Below are 27475 nucleotides of genomic sequence, written 5' to 3' on the forward strand. Positions count from 1 at the left end.
CCACTGCTTTTTGGGGTGTGGGATCAGGGGCACGGAGGAGCTTCAGGAATGTCTCTGCTTGGATTTAACCCTCTGAGGTTGCTCCAGGAAATAGTTCTGTGCCAGTCCTGACGTTTTTCTTGCAGCTCTCTCCTCTCTGGGACCTGCTTTGCCTTGCAGTGGTCGAGCTCACTTGGAAAAGGGGATTATTTTTTTTTTCAGGTTGGAGGGGGCTTGGAGCAGCCTGCTCTAGTGGAAAGTGCCTCTGCCTAGGACTGGATAATCCTTAAGGTTCCTTCCAACCCAAACCATTTTATTCTCTTTATGCTGCTACATCTGCCCTTGATCTTTACCTGAAGCTCCTCTCCTGAGGACAGGCAGCCTCTCTTGCCTGGTGTGAAATCTCAGGTTATATTGAGTTTGCTGCAGTCTGGGAGAGGTTTCTTGGTGACCACAAGAATGGATTTTCCTTCCAGGCAACCTCACAGCAGCTCCTAAAGCTCCCTCCTTCCCAGTGCCCTGAGTTCTGTGAGCCTGTGCTTGAGGAGAATGGATGGAGAGCTTGGCTGGAACAAATGGATTTTACACCTTGTGCCATCTGTGTTTTCCCCAGTAGAGGTCTGCCCTCAATCTTGTCAGAGACCCTGGGCCCCCAGAAGATTTAGGGTTTAATTCTCTCTGCATCAAATTAGCAGGGAGCTGCCAGAGCAGTGTGGGGTGGCAGAGGTGAGGAATGGAGGCCTGCAGTGATTTGGGAAGGGATTGTTTCTGATTCCCTGCACTGCCCATCCCTCCCAGCAGCTGCTGGGATGGATTCCTGTCCTGGGGCAGAGCCCAGCCCCTGGGTGAGGAGTGCCCTTGGCCAGGGGCACCCCAGCAGGGCTGTCTCTCCTGCTCTCGTTGTTGTTGATCAGGGGCAGTTGGTGCTGCCCAGGAGGACACACCACTGTGGGGTGCCAGGGTTTGTCCTTGGTTTTGGGCTGGTTGTGACCCTTTCACCCCCACTGCCTCGGAATAACAATAATTCCCTTTTTCTCCCCAGCAGTTTTGTGGATTCCTCCTGCAGTCCTGGCACACACTCCAGTGATTTTGTCCCCTCTGTTCCTTGTATGACTAAGCAGTGACGCAGCTGTGCCTAACACAAGGCCATAACTCAGTGCTTGCTGTGGTTTAATATTCTTATTTTCCAGGCGGTTTTACTGCCCCCCCCCCACCCAGTGTTTCTGATATATGCTGGCTAATTTAATTTTGCTCCTATTTTTATTTACTCTGTAATTCTGTTGTTGATTTTTTTCCCTTGCCCATTGTTTACATCAGTTTTTTAATTTTTTTGTATTTTCCATGTGACCTCCTCCACTTTCCTTTCAACCAAACTCATGTGCGTGCGTATCATGTGAATTTGTCATGTGGCTTGCATGGTGCTGATGATGTCGTCCTCGCTGGTGAACAGAAGGTAAAACACTTTGTTCTGATTGGTTGCCTACATTTTTGGGGTGAGGATTCCCCTGTGGGATCTCCAAATTCAAACAAAAAAACCCAACAAAAACAACAAAGAACACAAAAATCCCACCGAGCCTTTTTGGAGTTGCTCGTCACTGTCTGCATGGGAAGAACTTGACTTCAGTTCTCTGCATTGAGCTGGAAAAGACTTGCAGGGAAAACAGGGAAAAAACCCCAAACAAATCACCTGGCTCAGTCATTTGCTTCTTCATTTCAGAGTCCAGCCAGGAACTGTCCTAGGAAGGTGCTGAAAATCCTCTGGAGTGAGCACCAAAGGCCAAAATCCTTTTGCCTCTCTGTGGGACCAACCACAGACTCGAATCTGATGGGAAATCAGGGCTCAGTTCTGGGAGAATTGAATAGAGTAGAATCCTGTTGCTTTAGCAGCATTTTGACCTATAAAATACACATTTCTGTAGAGATATGTGCACACATCCACACTGTTTAGTAGCCTTCCAAAAAAACCCTGAATTCTCTGAAATCTGGTTATTTGGAGTGTGTCACAATTTGATTTAAGAAATAATTTCCTTTTTATTGTGAGTTAAACTTAAGCATATCTAGAAGGAGAGCTGTGTTATGAAATACTCTCTGTAAAATGCTGTTATAAAATCCTCTCTCTGTATAAAATTCTGCGTATAAATCCTGTGGAACAGCACACAGAGAGTCCATGGTGGGGCCAGACCTCACTCAGATCTCATCACAGGGAGAGTCTGGCTCCTGCCAGAGCCTCTCATTCCTCCCACAGGGGCTCTGGGAGCCTGGCAGGGCTTTAAGCTGAGCCCAGCTCCCAGGAGCTGCTGGTGCCCAGCACAAGGAGCAGATGATTGAGCCTGGCAGGGCTTTAAGCCGAGGAGCAGATGGTTGAGCCTGGCTCTGTGTGAGCTGGGCTCAGCCTGCAGCAGCTGTGGGGTCTGCAGAGCAGCTCCTGGCACTGCCACACCACTCTGAGCACAGTCCCAGCAGGGCAGGGAGGGAAGCTCCTGCTCTGCTGCTGGCCCAGCCAAAGGAGGAGTTGGGAGAGCCAGCCAGGAATTGGCTTTTGACAGTCCAGGACTTCTGGAATCGCCTTTTTGGCCAGGACCACCCCAGGACAGGATTTAGGCTGGGCTTTGCCAGGAAAACAGAACTAACACCAGTAACCTCCCCCTGTGGCTGCATGCACAGAGGAGCCCTGTCCCTGTCTGCACCTCTGCTGGAGCCCAGCAGGGTGGGAGATGTTCCTGTCTCCTTTCTGCACCTCTGCTGGAGCCCAGCAGGGTGGGAGATGTTCCTGTCTCCTGTCTGCACCTCTGCTGGAGCCCAGCAGGGTGGGAGATGTTCCTGTCTCCTGTCTGCACCTCTGCTGGAGCCCAGCAGGGTGGGAGATGTTCCTGTCTCCTTTCTGCTCCTCTGCTGGAGCCCAGCAGGGTGGGAGATGTTCCTGTCTCCTTTCTGCTCCTCTGCTGGAGCCCAGCAGGGTGGGAGATGTTCCTGTCTCCTTTCTGCTCCTCTGCTGGAGCCCAGCAGGGTGGGAGATGTTCCTGTCTCCTTTCTGCTCCTCTGCTGGAGCCCAGCAGGGTGGGAGATGTTCCTGTCTCCTTTCTGCACCTCTGCTGGAGCCCAGCAGGGTGGGGATGTGCCTGTCTCCTTTCTGCACTTCTGCTTTTGTTCCTTATTTCTGCTGCTGCTGTTTGCTCCCCTTGTGTGCCCCCCGACCCCAGCCTGTTCTCTCTCTGTGTTTTTCCCTCCTGGAGGCTCTCCCTGCTGTCTGTTCCCAGTCCTGGTTTCGTGGTGCTCAAAGATTGCAGAAATCAGCCCTTCCCTCCTTCCTCTGCTGCAGAATTCTGCAGGTTTGCTCTCTGAGCACAGGGAGGATGCAGGACCTTGCCTTGCTGCCAGCTGGGCAGGGATTTAACCTCAGAGATTTTTCCTTTTCTCCCCACCTCAAGTTGCACCCACTCCTGGTGCTCACGGCACCCTCTGAAAAACACAACAAAACCAAGAATTTCTGCAATCCTGCAGTGCAGTGTTAGGGCAAGGAAGCCCTGAATGGGAGCCAAAGGGGTCAGAGGGTACCAGAAACATTTCCTGCCCCCTGAAGCAGCAGGTGAGCAGAGTGCTGATGGAGTGGCTGGGAAATAAATTGGGAATGCCATGGCTCAGAGCCCTGCCCTCAGCTCCCTGCCCCCAACAGCTTTGGGAAGCCCTTCAGGCTTCGGGAGCCTGGAGAAAAGTCCTCATTTCCTTGCTGAGACTGCCCCTGGTTCCTGTGGAGCCCAGGAGAGGCTGGCTGGGCAGTCCTGGATCCCAGCCCAGCAAAGGCTGCTCCTCTCACAGCTGGAGCTCCTGGCTGGGGCTTTCCTGCTTTGCTGAGTGTCCCGGGGGAAGTTGGAGCATCAGCCTCAATCCCTGGGAGCACAAGGTCCTGCACCCTCCTGCACAGAGAGGATTCAGTCAGATATTTGGTGATCAGAAGGAAACCTGGGCTCTGTGGAGCTGCTGGCTCTCCCCAGCCAAGCAGCAGCAGCAGCAGGAGGGTCCCTCAAGGATTGCCCTGGTTTGGAGCAGGGAAGGGCTCTGAGGAGGGAGGGACAGGCTGGTTTGTGCCCTGGCTGAGCAGGAGCTGCCCTGGGATGCTGCTGTGCCTTGCAGCCCCCGTGCATGTCTGAGCATGAGTCCTCCCCAAGCTCCTGCTGACCACCTTCTCTCTGCAGCTACTCACATCTTCACTCCTCATAGGGTTGCTGGTTCTGCTGGACTAAACTTTTCCCACTAAACTTTTCCTCCTCTGTTTGACACACTAACCCAGTTTTCATTTTACAGCCCTGTGTCTGGATTGCATCCACCTGCTTGAGATAAATGAAATAAGCACTTATTTCTGGAGAGAAAACTCTGCCTTAGCAGGGCTTGCACTGCTCCTCCTGTTGGTTTGCAGCACTTGGGAGTGTTCTTTTCTTTGAAGAGAAACGTTTCTCAAAGCTGAAATGAATTTAAACTGTTGGGGGAGGAAGGAGTGGATCAGGAGCTAGAAATTAGATAATTCAAAGTGAAGAAAAGGAGGAAAAGTTTCAGCAGAGCAGGTAATTAATCCTGGGAATGGCTGTGTGTAAAGTGCAGCAGATCTCTGGCATTTGAAATCAGGAATAAGCATCTTTTCAGAGGATGTTCTGTTGTTAGTCTCAGTGCTCAGTCACTGGGAGGGAAATGCAGGCTGTGTTAGATGAAAGGTCAGGTTCTGTAAGTGCAGTGTTCTCAGCACTTGGGGATCTCTGTGCTCGTTAATGATCAATTAGTGATCACCTCTGAGATGGGGAGGGGGGAAGGAGTGAGGAGGTGCTGCTCCTGCTCTGTCCCTCTGCCACAAACAGGGAGAATTCAGCCCAGCTGCTCCAGGAGGGCTCAGGGCTCACCCAGGGCTGCCCCTGGGAGCTGCTCAGGGGCTCAGAACCAGGTTTGGTTTCTGGTTCTGTGAGTTTTGGTGACTAACCAGGACAATTGGTGACTAACCAGGACAATAACCAGGCAGAGCAGCTCCTGCCACTCAGCCCCACAGCCAAAAGCAGGGACTTTGTGGTACTGTTTGTCTTTTGGGCTGGAGGAAAAAGAACCATTGCTTGTTTAACTGATGTGTTCAGTGTGCCCAGGTGAGGATGGAGGTCTCCTGTTCATCTGTGCCTTAAACCACACCTGTGCCACCTTTTCCTGTTCAGTGGGCACTGAGAGAGCTGTGCCAGGGTGGGATCCACATCTGGAACGTCCAGGGGGTGGGGGAGCCCTGCAGAGGGGATAAAGGCAGAGGAAAGGATTTGGAAAAGCAAAACAGCCTGGGAAAAAGGAGTGTTTCCCCTTGGCATCCATCAGAGGAGTTGCAGTGTTGCTAAACACAAATGTGTGTGTCCCACACTCCTGCAGTGGGATTGACTGCCTGCTTGGAGCAGTGCAGCAGCGTGGAATTCATCTGGAATCACAGCTCCCACTGGCATTTCACCAAAAACCTTCCTTTGAAAGGCAGCAGGGAGGGGAAAGGGCTTCAGCTTCCTTCTGGAGGATGTTGGGATTTGAACCTTCCTGTGCTGTCCACGAGGAGCTGGGCACAAATCCAGGGCTGCAGATCTGCACTCAGTCCTTCTGTACTTGGCTTTTCTAGCAGAGCTGCAGGGTGGGACTGGGATCCCCCAGGGCATGGAGCAGTGGGGGAGCTGAGGGCTGCAGGGCTGGGGGTGTAAATCAGGAAGGGACATTTCCATTTTCTGCTGGTGCCAGTCTGGGTCAGGATAGCCTCTTTCTCCTAGAAATGGAGAAACTCTAGAGGAGCAAAGGGAGGAGAAGTTACTCTAGAGGATCAAATGGGTTTCTCTGAAATTCTCTCCAGCATCCCCTGGAGTTCCACAGTGCAGGCAGAGTGAGGGGATGTGCTCTGGCTTCTGTTCAGGGGTTTTCACACTCATTTAAGTGGTTCAGCAGCTCTAAAACCTCTAAACGAATTCAGAGTGCAGACCTGGGTCTGTCTGAGAGGCTGGAGGTCCTTTCCAGTGGTGCTCTGCACATCCCATCCCACAGGAGCAGCCACAGAGCCCCTCCTGGTGTTTGCCAGGCATTCCCAGCAGTTCTTGCAGGAATTGCTCATTGCTTTGGGGTTTTCTTGGGGGAGGGGGGATCTCTTTCACTGACTCCATTGCAGCACACACAGAGATGGAAATCTGGTGTTCCAAATGCAAGAAACACTTGGGTGTGGGAAGTCTTTACCTCAGACACACGGTGTCCTCTGTGCCTGGCTCAGCTCACACCCTGAGCTGAGGGTGATCAAGTATTCTGGTTTTTTATGAGCACTTTTTCCTTAACAATCCCTTTCTTTCCCCCCCCCCCCCCCAAATAACCCTGACTGCCCCGTTGTTGCAGGGGAACCCAGTGCCCCCAAGCTGGAAGGTCACATAGGAGAGGATGGCAACTCCATCAAGGTGAACGTCATCAAGCAGGACGACGGGGGCTCCCCGATCAGGCACTACCTGATCAAGTACAAAGCTGTAAGTGTGGCCCAGCCCCGAGCTCCTGGGCTGCCCGGGGCCCTGGCAGGGGCTGCCTTGAGGGGAGGAATCTCTCTCACTCAGCTGGTTCCAGTCTGGCACGCTGAGATCTGCAGGAGTGCTTGTGCAGGAGCAGAACTTGCAGCTCTTGCCTTCTGGAAATAGTTTGGTTAGGGGGATGGTTTGGAGTGAGAGAGGAGCTGGGGGGGTTTTGTCTCAGCAAACAGGATTGTGAGCAGCAGAGAGGCTGCTCTGGCATCTCAGCCTCACCATCCAGCAGCATTTCAGGGTTTCAGTGACTCCTGGTATGGTGAACACGTGGAATGTGTCACAGAGATTTGTTCACCAAAGAGTCGTTTCTTAATTAGCCAGTAGTGATGGTGTTTGAATTAGAGGGCCAATTAAATCTGCCAGAATCATAACTGTCTATGAAAGCAATGGGTTTCTGAATTCTCTTGGTTTGAACAGACAGGTGTGTGCTAAGGAAGGCAGGAGCCTCCCCTGAAATGGAGAATGTAAACCCCCTCCAAACTGTTATAAATTTGAAATTCAGGAGCTCTCAGGCAGAGATATGGACCAGGAATAACAGTTCTTTATTAGGGAAGAAAATTAAAATAAAATAAACAATGCAATAAACTAAACCAGCATTGCCAGAGCACAGCCTGGCACCCTGTGGGTCAGGGGGCTGGCAGCAGTGCCACTGGAATTGTGGCTCAGCCCTCCTGCAGTGCCAGGGCTGGTTCTGCTGGAGCAGGGACCCTGGAGAAAGGTGCACTCTGCCTCTGAAGGGCCAGGGGAAAAGGCAGCTGCTCCTCTGGGAATCCAGTGGGAAGGCTGTGCTTGTGTCCCAAAATATCAGATTATATCCAGGTAGGAATGCTTGGCTCCTCCCCCTGGGCGGAGCTTATGAAAATGGGATTGTGGAATTTTTAACAGTCATGAAGTGACACTCACTGGCCCATGAACAGGAGATAGCACTTGGTTTTAAAATTTTAAAAGTTTAGTAGTAATAAAATGGTTATAAAAATAGTAATATAATTAAAGTTAAGAAAATTAACACAGCATAACTTTCTAACATAACACATATAATATTCATTTTAATATTTGCGCAAAGCCAATCATAAAATGTGCATTTTTTCACAATCTCCTGTGAATCACAGAGTCAATGCTAATTGTGACAGCCACGCCCTGTCAAATAAAATATGCATTTTTTTCACAATCAGCTTTCTGTGGGTCACAGAAATAAGCATTTTCCCCAATCAGCTTTCTGTGGGTCACAGAATCAATGACAGCAATTGATTAAAATAAAATAAAATACACATACAAAATAAAATACACATTTTTTATTTGAGTCATAGAGTCAGTGCTCACTATGACAGCCACGCCCCATTAAATAAAATACACATTTTGACAATCAGCTTTCTGTGGCTCTAGAGTCAGTGCTCACTACGACAGCCATGCCCCATTATATAAAATACACATTTTTTACAATCAGCTTTCTGTGGCTCTAGAGTCAGTGCTCACTATGACAGCCACGCCCCATTAAATCAAATACACATTTTGCAGTCAGCTTTCTGTGGCTCCCGAGCCGGTGCTCCCGTGACCCTGTGCCCTCCCTGCAGAAGCACTCCTCGGAGTGGAAGCCCGAGATCCGGCTGCCGTCGGGCAGTGACCACGTGATGCTCAAGTCCCTGGACTGGAACGCCGACTACGAGGTGTACGTGGTGGCTGAGAACCAGCAGGGCAAGTCCAAGCCTGCCCACTACGCCTTCCGCACCTCGGCACAGCCCACGGTGATCCCAGGTACTGCTGTGCCCCCCCCGGGTCCTGCTGCCCCCTAATGCCACCGAGCTGCCCCCGTGTGCCCCAGTAACCCCCAGAGCTCGCTTGCTTCCAGCCCATTCTCTCATGGTTGGTGCCCCCATCCAAAGCTGAGGGTCGTGGCTGCGTGCATACCTGTGGCAGGTATGTGGGAGTGCTCCCCGTGGCCAAGCCCTGCCTGGCTGCTCCCAGGGCGTGGTGGCTCCTTGGCTGGGGTAGGAGAAGCTTCCTGAGAGTGGAAGGTGGAATTTGTGTTTTAAACCTGAGTGGGACCTTCAGCTCTGCACGAGGCAGATTTCCCGAGTCCATCTCTGGAGGAGTAAGGACATCAGGAGTTGGCTGGCAGTTGGATGAGAGTGCAGTGAGAAATCTCTCCTGGAGCAGTTTTCAGTTCACATTACCAGATGATGACAGTGATTTTCAAACAGCAACAATTCAGTGCTGAGCAGGACATCAGGAGAAAATAACTCAAAGGCTTCAGGGTGCTGCTGGAAGCTCTCAAGACAGACTGTCCTTATTGGTGTGCTCATAAAGTCAGGGGTAAGGATAATTACTGCAAAAGCCAAGGACAGGACATAACAGGAGAGGACAGGATAGGATAGGATAGGATAGGACAGGACAGGACAGGATAGGATAGGATAGGATAGGATAGGATAGGATAGGATAGGATAGGATAGGATAGGATAGGATAGGATAGGATAGGATAGGATAGGATATAGTATAGGATTGGATTCCCAGTGCTGTGTCAGCAGAGATCCCTTTCCTTGCTGTCCTAACAGGAAATCTTGGCTTGGCTGGAGTTAGCTGAGCAGCAGAGTTGGGATTGCTGATCCAGCTCTCAGCTGGGAAGCTGGAGCTGAGCAGTTTGTGGCAATCTGTTGGAAGGACAGTTAGGATTTTTTTTCTACACGTGGACATTTAAAAAAAGCAGTGGGGAAACCCACACAGAGCAACCAAAGCCTGAGGATGGGAGGCTGGAGGAGCTGTAAATTGAAGTTGTGGTGGTCAAAGCTGGGGGTGCTGAGTCAGGGCCCCCCTGCACGGGCAGGGTTGGTGCTCCAGCCCATCCTGATGGGATTTCATTCATATTTTCCCTTGAAAGCAGAGGGTTTCCCTCAGTCTTTCCCTGAGAATCCAGTCCCTGCTCCCCTGAGCCCATTCCCATTGGGAGGGAACTGCTCAGACCTTGTGGGAATGCTGCAGCCCCTCTGGCTGAGGCAGGTCAGGTTGCTGAGCACAGAAATGGGTGAAAAAGTGGGAAAAGTGGGATTGGCAGTGAGGAGGAGGGAGATGGGCCAAAGGAGAGCCTGGGGGTGCTGGAACAGGGTGTAGTTTTGGGTGGAAGGACCCTCAGTAACTCATTAACTCACTCTGTGGTTCTCATTTTCAACCGCTCTAACCCTTGCTGCCCCTCTGAGCCCTTTAATCCATGTAACATGAGCAGGAACCCTCTAAAAACCAGGGAAAAGCCAGTTTGTTACCAGAGCTGAAACTTCTCTGCAGTTACTCCTTGCTTAGCTCGGTGTGGAGCCCAGGAGGAGCTGGGGTCTGAGGCTGCCACTCAGACGTTGCAGGTGGAAAATTCAGATTTTGGCTGTGCAGGGCTGCCCCAGGAGCTGGAACCCAGCTGCTCCTCAGGAAGGGCTGTGTCCTTGTGCAGAGCCATGGTTATTGCTGCCTTTGTGACTGTCTCTCCTGGGGTTTTGTCATTTTGGCCTCCCGAGGTGTTCCCTGGTGCCCAGACTGAAATTCTGAGGAGAATATTTCCAGGGACAGGTTGGTTTTTCCTCTGCCGTGCAGCCCCACAGGTTTCACTGCCAAGCTGCAGCAGGGAAGAGGCTCTGTGTGTTCCTTTTCCCTTTCTTTCCTTTTCCTTTTCCCTTTCTTTCCTTCTCCTTCTCCTTCTCCTTCTCCTTCTCCTTCTCCTTCTCCTTCTCCTTCTCCTTCTCCTTCTCCTTCTCCTTCTCCTTCTCCTTCTCCTTCTCCTTCTCCTTCTCCTTCTCCTTCTCCTTCTCCTTCTCCTTCTCCTTCTCCTTCTCCTTCTCCTTCTCCTTCTCCTTCTCCTTCTCCTTCTCCTTCTCCTTCTCCTTCTCCTTCTCCTTCTCCTTCTCCTTCTCCTTCCCCTTCCCCTTCCCCTTCCCCTTCCCCCTTCCCCCTTCCCCCTTACCCTTTCCCCTTTCCCCTTTCCCCTTTCCCTTTTCCTTTCCCCTTTCCCCTTTCCCCTTTCCCCTTTCCCCTTTCCCTTTTCCTTTCCCCTTTCCCTTTCCCCTTTCCCCTTTCCCCTTTCCCCTTTCCCTTTCCCTGTTGTTCCCAAGGCGTTTCTGTGGGTTTATCTCAGAATGGGCCGTGCAGGACTCAGAGCCAGTGCTGTAACAGGAGCTGTGCTGTGCCTGACAGCAGTGACCAGGGATTCCCTGCAGGAAAATGTGCATTTCTTGTGTGGAGTCCTTTGTTCCCCTCACCTGGGCAGAGTTCTGAGTGGCTGGGAGGATAAGGGTGTTATTTTCAGTAACAATAACAATAATAACTCCACTGCCAGTGTGCTGGTTGTTGCTGTGGTTCCCAGCAGCTGGGAGGCTGAGTGGCAGAGTCAGAGGATTCCTGAGACCTTGGTGCTGCCTCAGGATAAAGTGGATTTTTTATCTTGGATTTGGGGAAGGGCTTGGGCAGGCAGGTGGATTCTCTGCTGCACCAAAGCTTTTCTTGTTTTCCTTTTCCCTGCTGAAGGCAGCCTTGTGCTCTCTTCAGAGGCTCCAGAACCATCTCCCTGTCTCTCGCTGAGCCCCTTCTGTCCCTTCATTTGAATCTCATTTGCTTGCACTCCCACCCCCCTGCCTTGGACCCTGCTCTGCAGCTTTGGGCTTTGCTGAGCTTCTGCCCCTTTTGTGCTGGATGTGCTGCTCCTTGAACCCTGAGCCATTTTAATTTACGAGATTAAATTAAACCTTTGATTCTTATGTTTTCTGTATTTATGACCTAATTTTTTTTATCTATTTTTCTCTCTCTTTCTCTCTCTCTCCCTCTCTCTCTCTCTTTCTTTCTTTTTTTCTTCCTCTCTTCCTTCCTCTCCCTCCCCTCTCCCTTTTCCCCCCACTCCTTTCCTATGTCTGTCATCCATGGTCACCTTGGATCTCACGGGGAACATCCACGCTTGCCACATGCACCAAATTTGTTTTTCCAACAACCATATTCCCCCCTCCTGGGAACCATTGTCTGGCACCTGCAGCGACCTTGGGAAGTCCATCAGCGTCGTCCTCCTTTGTCTCATTGCTTCTCTCTGCAGTGACTCTGCTTTTGCTCTGTTAGAAACTTTCCAACCAAGAGTCAAATAAAGCAATATTTGCTTGGGAAGGCCTGGGTCCCACCAAGGTGTGCAAGGAGATAACTTTGCTTCAGAGGATCGTGTCAGTTCAGAGAAAAACAAAACAAAAAAAAGAAAAAAGAAATACAGAACACTTTAAAAAAAATGTTTAATTTGAAAGAGTCAGTATTTTGTAACAAGGAAGAAAGGTTTAAGCCAAGTTTTTTCTCTTTAACTTTTTTTTTTGTTACTTGTAATGAATTTGCCCTTTTAAATGGATGTAAAGAAAGATTTTTTTGTGTTGTTTGCTTGCTGTTTTCATCAAAGGAAGGTGCAATGTTGAAAGCCTTTAAGATCCTGCTTTTCACTGATTTCTCTGCACATCTGGTGCTGATCTTGTGCAAAAGGAGGCCCCATCCACAAACCCACAGACTGTAAAAGAAAGAGAAGATTTGTCAGAGACCATCGTGCTGATTGCCCAGCTGTCTCTGGGGGCTCTTGCATGTGGATTCAGATGTCTGGAAGGTTTTCCTGCCGTGCTGCTCTGACCATAAACATCTGCTGGGATCCCAGTGCTGCTTTTCCCTCCTCCTGGTCCCTCCCTGGTGTGCAGGGTGCTGCTGGCACACCCACAGTGCCCGTGGTTCCCAGGGCTGTGGTGGCAGAGATCCCTTCCCTTGCTGTCCTAACAGGAAATCTTGGCTTGGCTGCAGTTAGCTGAGCAGCAGGGTTGGGGTTGCTGATCCTTAATCATCTCCCTGGCTGTGTGTGTGGGGCAGGAGGAATCCCTGGGCTGAACTGGTGCAGCAGAGCCATCTTTGGTGTCAAATCCTGGGAATTCCCTTCAACAAAACTCAGAGGATTTTGGCATTGCTTCTTTGAAAAAAAAAACAAACCCAGAACTCCCCACCCCAAAAAAATAAAACCAAAAACCACAAAAAAACCCAACAACAACCCCAATGAATTTTTGTAATAGGAAATCCATTGGGATAGGAAATTTGGGATATGAAATCTATTGGGATAGGAAATCCATTGGAATAGGAAATCTGTTGGAGCAGGAAATCCATTGGGATATGAAATTCATGGGATAGGAAAGCCACTGGAATAGGAAATTCATTGGGATGGGAAATTTGGGATATGAAATCCATTGGGATATGAAATCCATGGGATAGGAAATCCATGGGATATGAAATCCATGGGATAGGAAATCCATCCCCTCTGATGCTCTCCTCAGATCAGGGGTCTCTCCCTTGAACTGTCTGTCCAGAATGTCTCAGAGCCTCTCAGCTGGGTGGGGTTCATCTTCCTGACAGAATTCTCACAGGGACAGACAAAATCCTGCCCTCACTCCTGTCTGACTCTGCCGTGTTGGTTCAGAGCTCCTTCTTTCTGAGTTGGGAACTTTCCTGTCTGCGCTGTAAATGCAAACTTGATGCAGGTGTCACACACAAAAGCCTGTGCTTTTATTTTATTTTATTTTTTTAACAAAACCCCCTGGTTTCCAGTGTTGTAGAGTGCAGACACTTTGGTAGAGCTTTGGAGTTTGCTGAAGCGCAGCAGAATAATCCTGGTACTAAAAACTGGTGTGATTTCCCCTCTAACTGGATTAATTGAGCTCATTGTAGGTCTGAAATCAGCTTTTTGTGGGTTTCCCTCATCCACAGAGGGAGGTCCCTGCCTGAGGCTGAGATGTTTCTCACCAAAATCAGTCATTAAAATGATCTCTGTAACTTTGTGAGGTCGGTGTGGAGAGAGAGCAGCACCTGTGGGGGGGTTCTGTCCCTGGGAGGGTTCAGGATTCTCTGTGGCACAGCCCTGGCGAGCAGCTGAGACACCCTGAGTGTGCCTGAAGTGAATCCCAGACTCCACAGCAGCCAGGGGCCCAGCCAGCGTGGCACAGAGACAGCAAGGGCTTCTTTGGGTTGGTTAAAAAGGAGCAGAACTGGGTTTAGCACTGATTTGGGCAGATTTGTAACGTGCCAGGTACCAGGGATCTGTCAGACCCTTGGGGTGTCGAGCTGGGGGTCCCAGGCCTTGGTGTGAGTAAAATGAGATTCAGATAGAGATTTTGGAAAAGCCAGAGAGGAGGCAGAGGCTCAGAGGGGGAAGCAGGAGAAGCTGAGAGGTGGGAGCAGGAGGAGCTCAGCACTGGGATTCCTGTGCCCCAGGCTCAGAGGTGGGAGCAGAAGGGGCTCAGAGGTGGGAGCAGGAGGGGCTCAGCACTGGGATTCCTGTGCCCCAGGCACCTGCAGTTCCTGTGTGTGTGTGAGGGGCTGCAGCCCTGCAGGGTTCCCAGTTTGCTGAAGTCCCTCCACATTCCCAGAGCTGTTTCTCAGAGCATTGTTTGGCTGTTTTCATGGGCAGGAAGGTTTGGGAATGTCCTGCTCCACCAGGAGCAGCTGCAGGTGTCTGCACCTCCAGGGTTCTGGGGATAAAAAGAAGGTTTGATCTCAAAGGTTTCAAAACCAGCTTCTCCTGGCTCTTGGAGCTGCTGGGGTGGGGTGGGCACTTGGGGCAGGGCTGTGATTTGTCCAGGAGAGAGGATTTGGGTGTCGCTCTGTGTGCAGCCTGCAGAGAGGAGCTTTGGGGTGACCTGAGTGCCATAGCAGGACCCAAAGGAGCTGGCAGGAAAAGGGAAGAGGGGTTATGTCCAGGAAAGGGGGAATGGCTTCACACTGCCAGGGGGCAGGGGTAGGTGGGGTCTTGGGGAGGAATTCTTCCTTGTGAAGGTGGGGAGGGGCTGGGATGGGATTCCCAGAGCAGCTGAGGCTGCCCAGGCTCCCTGGCAGTGCCCAGGGCCAGGTTGGATGGGGCTGGGAGCAGCCTGGGATGGTGGAAGGTGTCCCTGCCATGGCAGGGGTGGCATGGATGGGATTTAGGGTCCCTCCAGGCCCGGCAGAGCCAGAAGGAGCAGAGCTCTGAGGCACAGGAATCCAGGGCAGCTCTGGGAGATCCCAAATGCCCATCCCTGCCTCAGGCCAGCTCCCCAGGCTGCTGGGAGCTCACTCCCAGGATGGGACGGGGATCTCTGTCCCTGGCAGAGCAGGGTGTGAGGGGCTGCACTGCAGGGTGGGCTGGGCAGTGTCTGGGAGAGCAGCCCTGGGAAAGCTCCTGCCCAGGGAGCTCCCCTGGCAGCCAAAGCTGCTCCCCTGGGCTTTGCTGCTGGCACAGAGCGGGTCTGGTTTGGTTTGTCCCTTCTTCTCCTCCTTCCTTTGCCAAATCCCGTAGGATCTTTGCCATGCCTCAGTCCCACCTGCTCCTCTGCACCTTTTCTGTGTCTCTGCCTGGACATTGTGTAGCTGAGACCCCCCCAGGAAGGCCCAGCTGAGCTCTCTGTGACAGGGCAGGTTTTGGGCATGGTTTTCCTGTGCACTGTGAAATGAGGGGGTCAGAAAAGCCAGTCTCGCAGGAAGCTCATTTTCCATTGGAAAACATAATTTGTAATTAATAAATTCTTCACTTCTTTAGAATTGAGGACTCCAGAAGTTCTTTAATGGTTTGTGTTTCCTTATTTAACCAGTGGAAATGTTATTCCTCCGTGTCCTGAGAATGGCAAAAGGGGATTAATGGAAGGGCTGGATGTGGATCAGGTCAGAAATGTCCAACACCAATTTATTACATTTATTTCATACACACAGCTGCTCCTCGTTGTTTATACATTTCTTTCTTTATTTATACATTTATTTCTCCATTTATTTATACATTTCTTTATTTATTTATACATTTATTTCTCCATTTATTTATACATTTCTTTTGCACACAGAGTTAGCAAACCCCTTAGGCATGTCTAAATATTAGTTTCGTTAAATACAACATAAATCCAGCTACAGGATGGAGGGAATTGTTCCAGAAAGTATTTGGAGATCAATGTAATTTAATCAGAAGGGACAGTCTGTGAAAAGAATAATCTCCACTATGATTCCTGCTTTTTGTAGGAGCAGCAGAATTCCTGTACAAGGAAAAAGAAAGGCAGCACCAAGAGCCTGCCAGGTCCACGGGGTTGTGGAGGATTTTTATATTATGTTTCCTTGTGCCAGCCCCTGGAAAGTTTGGGATTTCAGTTCATGCCACGAGTTAGGATTTCTGAGCCCACAGCTAATGGGAAAGGTTGGAAAGTTCCTGCAGATTGCAGGGCTCCCTTCCCAGCCTAGAAACCCAAATTGCAGGCAGTTACCTTGGCCCAGTTTCCTTGGCTGAGGTGTGAAATCCCAGAATAGCACAGGAACAGGGACATTGCTCTGCAGGCCTGCCCTGCTTCTGCCCAGCTCCATCCTCCTCCTCCTCCTCCTCCTCCCGGGGCAGGGCTGGGGGGTTGGTGCCTGCCCAGGGCTCTGGGGGAGCACAGGGCTCTGGGCCTGCCAGGGCAGGACTTTGGGGGGATGGCAGCTCCTGGAGAAGCTGGAGGGGGAGAGGAGACAAAGAGCAGCACTGTGGTGGGAGTGGAGTCCTCCAGAAGGGGAATATCCCAGCTCTGGGGCACCCAGGTGTGTCTGATCCTGGGGTGCTGCCACGGGGGGTGGGTGGGAGGTGTGACACAGCTCACCTGGATTATTGACTCATCCCTGCAGGCACCAGAAGGGCTGAATCCCTGTCACCCTGCTGGGGACAGTGGGACAGTGTTCTGCTCACCAGGGGCTGGACTTGTGATCCCAGAGTGACTCGGGTGCCTCGCTGTGCTTTTCTGCACTTTTCCTGCTGGAATCTGCATCCCTTGATCCAGCTCGGGGTCCCAAAATGAAACACCACCTCTCTGCCTCCTGTTTTAGCCAGAGAACTTCCTGGCAGAGGCTGTGGCTCTGTGGAGCCCTGGGAAGGGTCTTCTCACCTGTCCAGGTGGGGGATCAGAGGCTCTGCTGGGGGCTCTGCAGAGCAAAGGTTACCAGGGTTTGGGCTCCAGGGGCTGGCCTGGTGGGAGGCTGGGGAGCCATGAGCAGGTTCTGCAGAGCTGGGTCTCACCTGAGCTCCAGGGAGGGCCTTGGCTCAGTTTCACCCCCCCCAGGGGCTCACCAGCCCTGAGCAGCCCCCAGTGATTTGTATCCCACCAGGAAAACCCTGCTGCAGAGCCTGGCCTTTGCTCCCACTGCTCCTTGGGCAGGGCCAGGGCCACTCTGGGCCTTCCTCCTGACGAGGAGGAGGGAAGCAGGAGCTCTGCCCTGTGCTCAGCAGGGATTCTGCTCTTTGCTTCCCAGGCTTCATGCCAGCAGGGCTGGAGAGGCCCCATCAGGGCCATCCTTCCAGGGAGGTTCTCTGTGGGATGAAGCACTCACTGGTCATTGCACAGCGCTGGTGCAGAGGGTGGACTTCTGAAAAAGCAACTTAGTGCAGCCAAGTGTGAGCCCTGAAACCCCGGATTTTAACCCGAACGCCTTCTCTTCTTCTCTCCCTTGGTGTCTGAAGCCAGCAGTAGCCCTGCCTCGGGCCTGGGCACTGCTGCCATCATTGGCATCCTCGTGGTGGTCTTCGTGGCGCTGCTGGTGGCCGTGGATGTCACCTGCTACTTCCTGAACAAGTGTGGGCTGCTCATGTGCATCGCCGTCAACCTGTGTGGCAAGTCGGGCCCGGGGGCCAAGGGCAAGGACATGGAGGAGGGCAAGGCGGCCTTCTCGTGAGTACTGACCCCAAAACCCCCTCTGTGCCCCCAGGAACCCCTCTGTGCACCAGGGGCAGCAAAGGGGCTCAGGGAGGGGGCCCTGGGCTCTGTGGGGAGGGGGCTGGTGCTCTGTTGGGGCTGGCAGGAAGGTGGGCTTGGGGCTGTTCCTCTGGGGTTCTGTCTCATTACTGTTGGTAGCCATCAAATCGGTGGCCCCAGCGCTGGACATCCCAGTGCTGGACATTCCAGTCATCCCAGTGCTGGACATCCCAGTTATCCCAGTGCTGGACACCCCAGTGCTGGACATCCCAGTCATCCCTGTGCTGGACATCCCAGTCATCCCAGTTATCCCAGTTCTGGACATCCCAGTGCTGGACACCAGTGGAGCTCCGTGCTGGAAGGAGCAGTGATCCCAGGAGCGCTCCCGGCCCGTGGCCGTGTCAGGCTGTGGCCGTATCCATGCCTGTGTGTGCCTGTGGCCGTGCCCATGTCCGTGTGTGCCCGTGGCCGTGCCCGGCTGTCTCTTCAGGAGCAGCCATCACTGCCCAAGCCGTTCCCTCGTTACAGGAAGGATGAGTCCAAGGAGCCCATCGTGGAGGTGCGCACGGAGGAGGAGAGGACCCCCAACCACGACGGGGGGAAGCACACGGAGCCCAACGAGACCACCCCGCTGACAGAGCCAGAGTATGTGGCCTTAGGCAGCCCTAGCACAGGGTCACTGCATTGCCCTCAGCTGCCCCAGTCCCTCAGGAACAGCAGTTAGGGCAGCAAGAGAGGAAGAAAGGTAAAATCTCCGCGTGCCAGTGAGGAAGTGCCTCCTCTCAAGCTTCAGTGGTTGCTGTTCCCAGCACTGGAAGGGAAGGGGAAGGAAGCAGTGTTTGCTGAAAGGCTCTGTCCCGTGTGGAGATCCAGCACTGTCCAGGATCTGCAAAGGATCCAGAGCAAAACCAGTCCCAGCAGTGCTGGCTGAGAGCCTGAAGCTGTGGGGAGAGATCCTCCCCAGGAGCTGGGCGCTGGATGTGGAGTCACAGCAAGGCTGAGTGTTCTGAGAGAGAGCTGGGAGCTGGACGGGGCCTGAGTCTGCATTCACGTGTGAGGAGGAGTTTGGGTCTGAGGGGGCTGTGCAGGCCTGCAGCCAGACCTGCAGCAGCAGGACAGGACGAGCTGAGGGGCTGCATCCAGGGTGCCAACACGCTGGATCCAGGGTGCCACGCTGGCACCGCGTTGTGCTGTGTTGTGTTGGTGGCAGGTGGCACAGGGCTGCAGGCTCAGGGGGGTGGCAGAGCTGCCTGGAGGGGTCAGGAGTCACAGGCTGAGAGGAGAGTTTTAGCTGAGAAGAGTTTCTGCAAGCTGCCAGGATCCCATTTGCCTCAGCCCAAACACTGCACGTGAACAAGGCACTCCTGCAGGTCACGTCCTCTTGGCTTTTTTCTCTTCCTGATGATCCTCAGCCATGCCAGCCTGGCTCCCTTTGCATGTCTGACCTCTGCACGTCTCTGCTCCCGAGTCCCCCTCCATGTCACGTGTGTGTGCTGTCCTCACTCTCCCTCTCTGCCCTCTCTGCCCCCTCTCCCTGCTGTCCTTTCGGGCCTTCATTCTCTTTCTCTCTCTCTCTCTCTCCCTCTCTCCCTCTCTCTCTCTCTTGTCCCCGTGTCCCCCTCGCAGGCACCCCGCCGACACCGCGGCCACCGTGGAGGACATGCTGCCTTCTGTCACCACGGGCACCACAAACTCTGACACTATCACTGAAACCTTTGCCACTGCCCAGAACAGCCCCACCAGCGAGAGCACCACGCTGACCTCCAGCACTGCCCCGCCGCCCGCGGCCGCTCCCGACGCCGCCGCGGGCCCCGGCCAGGCCACCCCGGCCAAAGGCGCCGCCTCAGGGGCGTCCCCGGCGCCCTCCTCCACCCCCAAGGTGGCCCCTCTCGTCGATCTCAGCGACACCCCCAGCTCTGCTCCGGCCACCAGTAATTTATCTTCAAGTGTCCTGCCGGGGCAGGCCGTGCTCAGCCCGAGCGCCGCCACGGCCGACGCCGCCAAAGCCGGGAACAAGGCGGCCGCCCCCAGCCCCGCCGGCCTCGCGAGCCCTGCAGGCCCCTCCGAGGCCAAGCAGGAGGTGGCCAAGAGCCCCGAGAAGGAGCCCGTGCAGCCCGGCCCGGTGAAGAGCCCGGCAGAGACCCCCAAGAACCCGAGCGACGCCAAGAGCGAGGCTGCCGCGGGCAGCGCCGCCAACCCCTCGCAGAACGAGGACTTTAAAATGGACGAAGGGACCTTCAAGCCACCAGACATTGACCTTGCCAAGGATGTTTTTGCAGCTCTTGGCACTGCTTCTCCTCCTGCTGCCGGCGGGGCTGGTGGGCAAGCCCCCGAGCCTGCTGCTGCCGCTGCAGACAGCTCTGCCCCCGCAAAGACCGAGTACGGCCGCCTTTACTCTCGTGTTGGTTGTGTGCTGTGTCCCTCGTGCCCTGGTGCTCGTGCTGTGTCCTCTGTTGGGTGTTCTCTTGACTAATCTCGCTGTTCCCTTAGCCAACTAACTCACCTGAGAGCCCACGGGGCTTGCCTCTGAAGGTGCCAGGAGGAGAGCTGTGTAGGCTGTGCCAGGGAGGCAGAGAGCTGGGAGTTGGTCAGAGATAAATTGTTGCTGTTTGTTCCTCAGGCTCTTGGGCAGCTTTGTTTGTCCCGGGTTATTGTTTCGTAAGGAAGAGCAGAAACAGTTCAGTTTGGTGTGAAGAGCTCTCCTCAGGTTCTGCAGGTCACTGAGCACAGCCCCCAGGTCCCATCTCCTGCGGGTCAGAGGAGCCTCAGGGCTCACTCAGAGCTCACTCAGGGCTCACTCAGAGCTCACTCAGGGCTCACTCAGGGCCAGGCTGGGTGGCAAGCAGTGCCCAGGGCAGGGGTGGCAGCGCTGGAGGCTCGGGGCTGTCCCCAGGCTGGGGCAGTGTGAGCCTGGCTGAGAGAGGGGAGCACCCTGAGCAGGGCAGGAGAGAGAGAGCAGCACTGGGGGCTGGGGGGTCCCAGCTGTGCTGCAGATGTTGGAGCCTGGCTGGGCTGGCAGTTGTCACCTGTGAGGGTGTCACCTCCCTCAGGCTTGTGAAGATGTCTGGGACAGAATTCCCGTCTTCTGTGTTCCCCTTTCTCCAGCACCCTGGGGGTTTCAGGACTGGCTTCCTGTAGGAACACAAAAAATGGGATTGCTGCTGAATTGTCAGCAAATTCCAAATTGTTTCAGCTAATTCCAGTTTCGGAAAACACCAGTTTTGGTAAATACCAGTTTCAGGAGATCCCAGTTCCAGTAAATACCAGTTTGGGGTGCTAAGGCCAAGTCCTTGTGCAGCTGGGGGAGGTTTCCTTGCTGCTCCTTCCTGCAGCCCTGGAGCTGAGCAGGAGAAGCCAGAACACGTTAATGCAGACCTGAAGGCAGCAGGGTGGGGAGCTGAGCTGGGCTCTCCCGGAGCTGTGCTCCCAGGCAGCCGCTCTCAGGCCAGCTGTGTTTGTGTGCCTCTAAAGCCTGTCCTTGTGGTGCTTCTCCCCAGGAAAACTCCAGCAGAGGACAAAGGCGCCGCGCAGGACAGGAAGAGCCCCGCGGCAGAGGTGAAGACGGTGCCCAACGAAGCCACACAGACAAAGGAGAGCGAGAGCAAAGCATGATCAGCACCGCAGGGGACGGCAGAAACCTTCACCCGAGCATTGAAATCACAACCCACACACCCATCTCATTCCTCTAGTGTCTGTTGCCTTTTTTTAAAAAAGAAAGACAAACCAACCAACCAGAAAAATGCATCAATGGGGGGAGGGAGGGAATGTCTCTTTTTTCCTTTTCTTTTTTTTTTTTTTTTCCTCTTCTTCTCTTTTTTTTAATTTTGATTTCTGTTGTTTGCTTTCTTTGAGATTTCTAGAAAGGTTCTATTCGTTGTGCACTTGCTTTTAAAAAGTAAAACGTGTTAAAAACAGGGTTAAACCCATCACCAAACCAGGGCTCAGCTGGCCCTGTGTGTGTTCAAACAGGCAAACATTGCAACGCTGCTTGCAGTGTGCTTGGGAAGCTCAAAATCAAGTAGTCCTAGACAAAAAAAAACCTACAAAAAAGACAAAAAAAAAAGAGAAGAGACCCTGTTGTTTTCTTTGTTAGTATAGCAGAGATAACCACTGTGCTGCTGGGCACAGCTGGTGCTTAAAGAACAAAGTCCACAATTTATTTTTATACTTTTCAGTCGAGTTTGAAATATGTAAAGCCTCATAAATAAGTTATAATTTCTGTTCACCTTGTATCTGGTCAGTATGCAAAGTGTCTCGAGCCCTTTGTGACTGAATCCTGCTCGCCACCTTTATTTGGGGTTTATTATTGTTATCTCTTTTTTAGGAAGAATGCCAAAATTGCAGCTTTGGGGGATGTGTTTCAATTTGCAGTATTCAGACTCTACATTTCTTTTCCAATTTTACGTTCAATTATTTTTTTAGTTTTTTGCTTTGTTTTGGCCAACTTTGGTTCTTTCCAGTGTTTACAATTGACAGATATTTTTTTAACTTCTGTTGTGTTGAAATGGATGTGTAAAATAGCTGCCTTTTTTTTTTTTTTTTTTTCCCCTTTTCCTTTTTTTGGTTTTTCGGTCAATCCAGTCCTTTAGACACTAGGGTAGCAGCATGCTTGCTTTGCAAAGGGAGACATTTTCAACCATGGATGTTTACAGTAGTCGTTTCCCCTTTTCTCTTTTCTTAATTATTGTTATTATTATTATTATTGTTATTATTATTATTATTATTTCTTACTGGAGTAAGAAGAAAAGCGATGCTGGGGTTTGGTCTGGGGTTTTTTTGGGGGGTGGGGGTGTTCAGACCACTTGCCACCAGTCAAGGGCTTTAGCCAGCAGTCCCCAAAGCTGCTTGGGCTGAGGGGGTTGCTGGAGAAAATCCTTCTGTGCTTAAATTCAGTTTGAAGTCCCTCGCTGGACCTGGGCCTGACTGCATAAGAGAAATCTCATCTCTGCTTTTTTAGGACATTCTCCCCTTTCCTTCACGGAGCCCCCTCAGCTCTGGGGGCACCAGGGAGGTTGGACAGTTTGGGCTGGTCTGGGCTCAGGTGTGTGACCAAATCAACCCCTCCTGATCAGGGCAGAAAATTCCAGTTGTGGAAAATCCTAATTTCAGTAAATTCCAATTTCAGCAAATTCCAGTTTCAGAAAATTCCAATTTCAGCAAATTCCCATTTCGGTAAATACAAATTTCAGTAAATAACAATTTCAGTAAACACCAATTTCAGTAAATAACAGTTTCAGAAAGTCCCAATTTCAGTAAACACTAATTTCAGAAAATTCCAAATGCAGAAAATCCCCATTTCAGCCAAGTCCAATTTCAGTAAATACCATGTCCTGTCCTCTGACCCTAAAACTAAAACCCAAAAGTTCTTTTCTCCAGAGGTGCTGGGCAGACCCCAGACCCGTCCTGCAGCTCCCACCCTGCAGTCAGGAGCAGGGGCTGGAATTTGTGCCAGGACCATCCCTGGGCAAGGGCTGAGGCAGCACCTGAAAAATGAAATTATGGGTGGGGAGCTGACTAATGGGATTTATTATCAAGAATCATGGAGCAACACTGAGATTTGGGGTGGGGAGCTGATCCATGGGATTTATTATCAGGAATCGTGGAGTGACACTGAGATTTGGGGTGAAAAGGAGCTTTGAGCAGAAGGAAGGCAGAGGAGTGTAGGGAGAGACCAGCCCATTGTATAGAGATGTTCCTCCTCTTGGGGTTTTGGGTATTATTTCCTTTATTTTTTTTTAATTTTATTTTATTTTATTTTCCCTTTTATTTTTTTTTTAATTCTACTTTAGATCTGCAAGCTTGTGCACTGTGGGTGCGTGACTATTTTAGTGTGAACCGTGTTTTTTGTCATAGTATTGAAATAATAAAAGCTTCAACATAGTTTGGATGTGGAAGGTGTAGCGCTAGTTCAGATTTGAGAAACAAAAATAAAAAAAAAAGAAATGTTCAGGAATTAAAATGATTTAAAAAGAGAAAGAGAACAACTCTTAGAAGGAGCAGAAGCCTTTAACGGAGAGGAGCAAGCTGAGGTGGCGTTCCCAGAAGGAGGAGGGGTGTGGAGGCTGTGTCCGGGTGTTCCTTGGGAATATTCCCTCTGTTCCAGCTGTGAGGGGCAGTGCTCTGTCCCAGCTGTGAGGGGCAGTGCTCTGTGCATTCCAGCTGTGAGGGGCAGTGCTCTGTTCCAGCTGTGAGGGGCAGTGCTCTGCCCATTCCAGCTGTGAGGGGCAGTGCTCTGTCCCAGCTGTGAGGGGCAGTGCTCTGCCCATTCCAGCTGTGAGGGGCAGTGCTCTGTGCATTCCAGCTGTGAGGGGCAGAGCTCTGTCCCAGCTGTGAGGGGCAGTGCTCTGTCCCAGCTGTGAGGGGCAGAGCTCTGTCCATTCCAGCTGTGAGGGGCAGTGCTCTGTGCATTCCAGCTGTGAGGGGCAGTGCTCTGTCCCAGCTGTGAGGGGCAGTGCTCTGTCCCAGCTGTGAGGGGCAGTGCCCTGTGCATTCCAGCTGTGAGGGGCAGTGCTCTGTGCATTCCAGCTGTGAGGGGCAGTGCTCTGTCCCAGCTGTGAGGGGCAGTGCTCTGTTCCAGCTGTGAGGGGCAGTGCCCTGTGCATTCCAGCTGTGAGGGGCAGTGCTCTGTGCATTCCAGCTGTGAGGGGCAGTGCTCTGTCCATTCCAGCTGTGAGGGGCAGTGCCCTGTGCATTCCAGCTGTGAGGGGCAGTGCTCTGTGCATTCCAGCTGTGAGGGGCAGTGCTCTGTCCCAGCTGTGAGGGGCAGTGCTCTGCCCATTCCAGCTGTGAGGGGCAGTGCTCTGTCCATTCCAGCTGTGAGGGGCAGTGCTCTGTTCCAGCTGTGAGGGGCAGTGCTCTGTTCCAGCTGTGAGGGGCAGTGCTCTGTCCTGTGCTGCCTGTGGGGTTTTTGGTTTTGTTTTGCTCAGCTCCTGGGAGCCCGGGGAGGGCACTGGAGGTGCTGCCCGAGGCTGCCCCGCCCGTCCTGGCAGATTTTGGGCAGGATGGGGCCTCGCCCCCAAAGCCAGCCCTTGTGACACCCCCACAGCAGTGTCCCTGCCCTCTGGGGACCTTGGCCCCGAGGATTCCTTTCTTTTCCCCAAAGAAATGAATCCATGACACAGCGGGGCAGCAGCAGTGCCTCCGTCCCTTTTTGTGCCCAGTTCTGGCTGCGTTTGTCACCCGTGTGTGCTGTAACCCCAAAGCTGAGCAGGTGGTAGGAGCCACAGCACCATCCCCAAACCTGCCCAGGGAGCTCCACAGCCCCTGCCAGATGGGCACTGGGGGAGCTGCCCCACCTGGGTTGGCATTTTTGTCCCAAAAGGGGACGAGCTCAGACCCCAGCACCTGGTGACAGTCTGGGGGTGGCACTGGCTGGGCTTTAAGGTCCCCTCCATCCCAAAGCTCTGGTTTGGATGGTCAGGAGGGAGCAGCTCCTTCCAGTGACCCCTCCCTAGTGCCATGGCTGCTCCAGGGTTGGTAGCACTGCCGTGGCTCTGTGTGTCCATCCCTGGGCTTGGTGGCATTGCCTTGGCTGCTCTGGGGTTGGTGGCACTGCTGTGGTTCCATGTGTCCATCCTTGGGTTGGTGGCACTGCTGTGGCTCTGTGTGTCCATCCTTGGGTTGGTGGCCCTGCTGTGGCTCTGTGTGTCCATCCCTGGGTTGGTGGCCCTGCTGTGGCTCTGTGTGTCCATCCCTGGGTTGGTGGCCCTGCTGTGGCTCTGTGTGTCCATCCCCGGGCTTGGTGGCCCTGCTGTGGCTCTGTGTGTCCATCCCTGGGTTGGTGGCCCTGCTGTGGCTCTGTGTGTCCATCCCCGGGCTTGGTGGCCCTGCTGTGGCTCTGTGTGTCCATCCCTGGGTTGGTGGCCCTGCTGTGGCTCTGTGTGTCCATCCCCGGGCTTGGTGGCCCTGCTGTGGCTCTGTGTGTCCATCCCCGGGCTTGGTGGCCCTGCTGTGGCTCTGTGTGTCCATCCCTGGGTTGGTGGCCCTGCTGTGGCTCTGTGTGTCCATCCCTGGGTTGGTGGCCCTGCTGTGGCTCTGTGTGTCCATCCCTGGGTTGGTGGCCCTGCTGTGGCTCTGTGTGTCCATTCCTGGGTTGGTGGCACTGACGTGGCTCTGTGTGTCCATCCCCGGGGTTGGTGGCACTGCCGTGGCTCTGTGTGTCCATCCCCGGGGTTGGTGGCACTGCTGTGGCTCTGTGTGTCCATCCCCGGGGTTGGTGGCACTGCTGTGGCTCTGTGTGTCCATCCCCTGGGTTGGTGTCAGTGCCGTGGTTGCTCCAGAGTTGGTGGCACTGCTGTGGTTCCATGTGTCCATCCCCGGGGTTGGTGGCACTGCAGTGGCCGCTCCATGTCTGCCCCCCCGGGGTTGGTGGCAGTGCCGTGGCCCCCCCTGCCTGTCCCCAGTGTCACAGGAGCGGTGCCATCTCGTGCTGCACCATTCGTACAGGTGACAATAGTGCATCCCGCCCGTCAGCTTCCAGAGTGGCGTTTTCTTTTCACACTTTTCTATGGAGCCTTCAAACCCCACGTCTTTCACCACCAGGCTGTTTTGGTAGTTGTTCTCAGCCCCTCCATGGCCATCCTTCCCCAGCATTCCCTACTTTTGGGGGCCTTCTATCTTGTTAAAAAAAGAAAAAAACAAAAAATCTTTTTACCGAGTGAAACATCGACTCCACCTTGATCCCCATTCTCACTGGTGTAAATACTGATACTAACTGAGGATTTTGACTTTGCATTCTGTCAGAATACTGTGTTCAAATAAAAACTACAAAAAAAAAAAAAAAAAAAAAAAAAAAAAAAAAAAAAAGCTGATGCCTGCAGTCTGCCCTTCTTTAGCTGCTCTGCTCCTGCTCCTCGGCCCGCCTGAGTGCCACCAAAAGCACCTGCAAGTTTGTTTCTTTGTCCCTCCACTTTTATTTACTTCTTTCCTGGAGACAGCAAGCACAGAAATGCAGTTTCACAGCTGCAGGGAAGCTTTCTCCCCAAAAAGGCACTTTTGTGTGGCCTGGCTGGAAAGGGTGAGCAAGGGTTGGGTGGGAGAGGTGACCTCTGCCCAGCCTCACCTGAGTGCCTGAACTTAATGAGCTTTGAATGTAATTAATTCTTTCAATTCATTCGTTTTAAAATCTTGATCTTTTTTTTCTAAATCCTAGCCAAAAATCGACCAAATGCCCAACTTCCATTTTTTTACTCTGGGGATTGTGGGATGGGGAGGGTTGTCTCACCTTCACCAGTTTGGCCAAAACAGAGTTGATTCTCACACAGAAGTTCCCACTTAGCTGAAAAAGAGATTTCCAAGTCACTCCCTGACCACTGGATGTAAAAACCACCAATTCTTCCAAGTGGGGAAGCACCACTGGCCCAAGTCCTGTCTGGGGTTGGAGGGGGGGGTGTTTGGGGTTGGGTTGCCCCTGGGGGTTCGGGGTTGCCCTTTCTGGGTTCAGAGCCCCCTCAGTCCCCCCGGTCCCTGTGTGTTGTGCCAGTTGGGTGGGACCTGTGCCCGGCCTTTCCTGGCTCCCTGCTGCACCCTCTGAGCCTGAGGAGCTCAGGGTTCCTCCCTCTTCTCCCAGAGAACTGCAAAGGGATTTCCCTGCCCCTGGAGCTGGGGCTGTGCTCAATGGCAAAACCACTGAGGGATCCTTTATGAGACCTTTGAGTTTCTTCAGCCGTTTTCTCAACCCTCAGACCTTTTAATTTCCATTTAATTTTAATTTTCCCTCGTCTCTCCCTCTGTTAAGGCCATGGCACCCAACTGGCAGTGTCACCTGGGCTGAGTGTGGCTCCTTTTCCCCCAGGCTGAATTTGGGGTAAGTCTGAGTGGGGCTGGGGGACTGGAGGGAGATTTTTGTGCTGCCTCTTTCTCTCATCCCTTCTAGAAATCATCATTATCTGGCCTTTTATCAGATAGCAGTGTGTGAATAGCATGCATGAGCTTCAGAGCATCGTTTGAAGTGCTTTTTGAAGTATTCAGAGACTAAAGGTGCCTCTCCCCTCTGCACATTCACTGTCCTGTTGGGTTTATTCCCCAGCTTTTGTGGGATAACAAATAACCCCCAAATTCCCGAGCATCCCAACCCCCAGCCATGGCCTCCTGGGTGTTTGTAACTGGACACTGGGCTGGGAACAGCTTCATTAGAGGGAAAAACCCCTTTGGGATGGAGGGTGGTGTGGGCAGAGCTGATGGCACTGAGGGGAGGGACAGGAACTGATTGGGTTTGGGGCAGGAGGGGGAAAAGGGGGATCC

General features: G+C 52.7%; 1 protein-coding gene across 4 annotated transcripts in view; it reads left to right on the forward strand.

Annotated features, from left to right (window-relative positions):
* The window catches only part of NCAM1 (neural cell adhesion molecule 1), an 80162-nt gene extending 58183 nt beyond the window's left edge, over positions 1-21979 (forward strand). Inside the window, exons 15-20 of one of the 4 annotated variants that reach the window (XM_050983523.1) lie at positions 6358-6482; positions 8105-8285; positions 17002-17209; positions 17762-17878; positions 18860-19612; positions 20731-20858. In XM_050983523.1, the coding sequence (XP_050839480.1) occupies positions 6358-6482; positions 8105-8285; positions 17002-17209; positions 17762-17878; positions 18860-19612; positions 20731-20845 (1499 nt within the window). In that variant the 3' untranslated portion in view covers positions 20846-20858. Of the gene's footprint in view, positions 1-6357; positions 6483-8104; positions 8286-11529; positions 11896-17001; positions 17210-17761; positions 17979-18859; positions 19613-20730 lie in introns of those variants that run through there. The other 3 variants (XM_050983520.1, XM_050983521.1, XM_050983522.1) reach the window with 3 other exon arrangements.
* The last annotated feature ends 5496 nt before the right edge of the window (positions 21980-27475 follow it).

The sequence above is a fragment of the Serinus canaria genome, chromosome 24, assembly GCF_022539315.1.
Source record: "Serinus canaria isolate serCan28SL12 chromosome 24, serCan2020, whole genome shotgun sequence".
NCBI lineage: Eukaryota > Metazoa > Chordata > Aves > Passeriformes > Fringillidae > Serinus > Serinus canaria.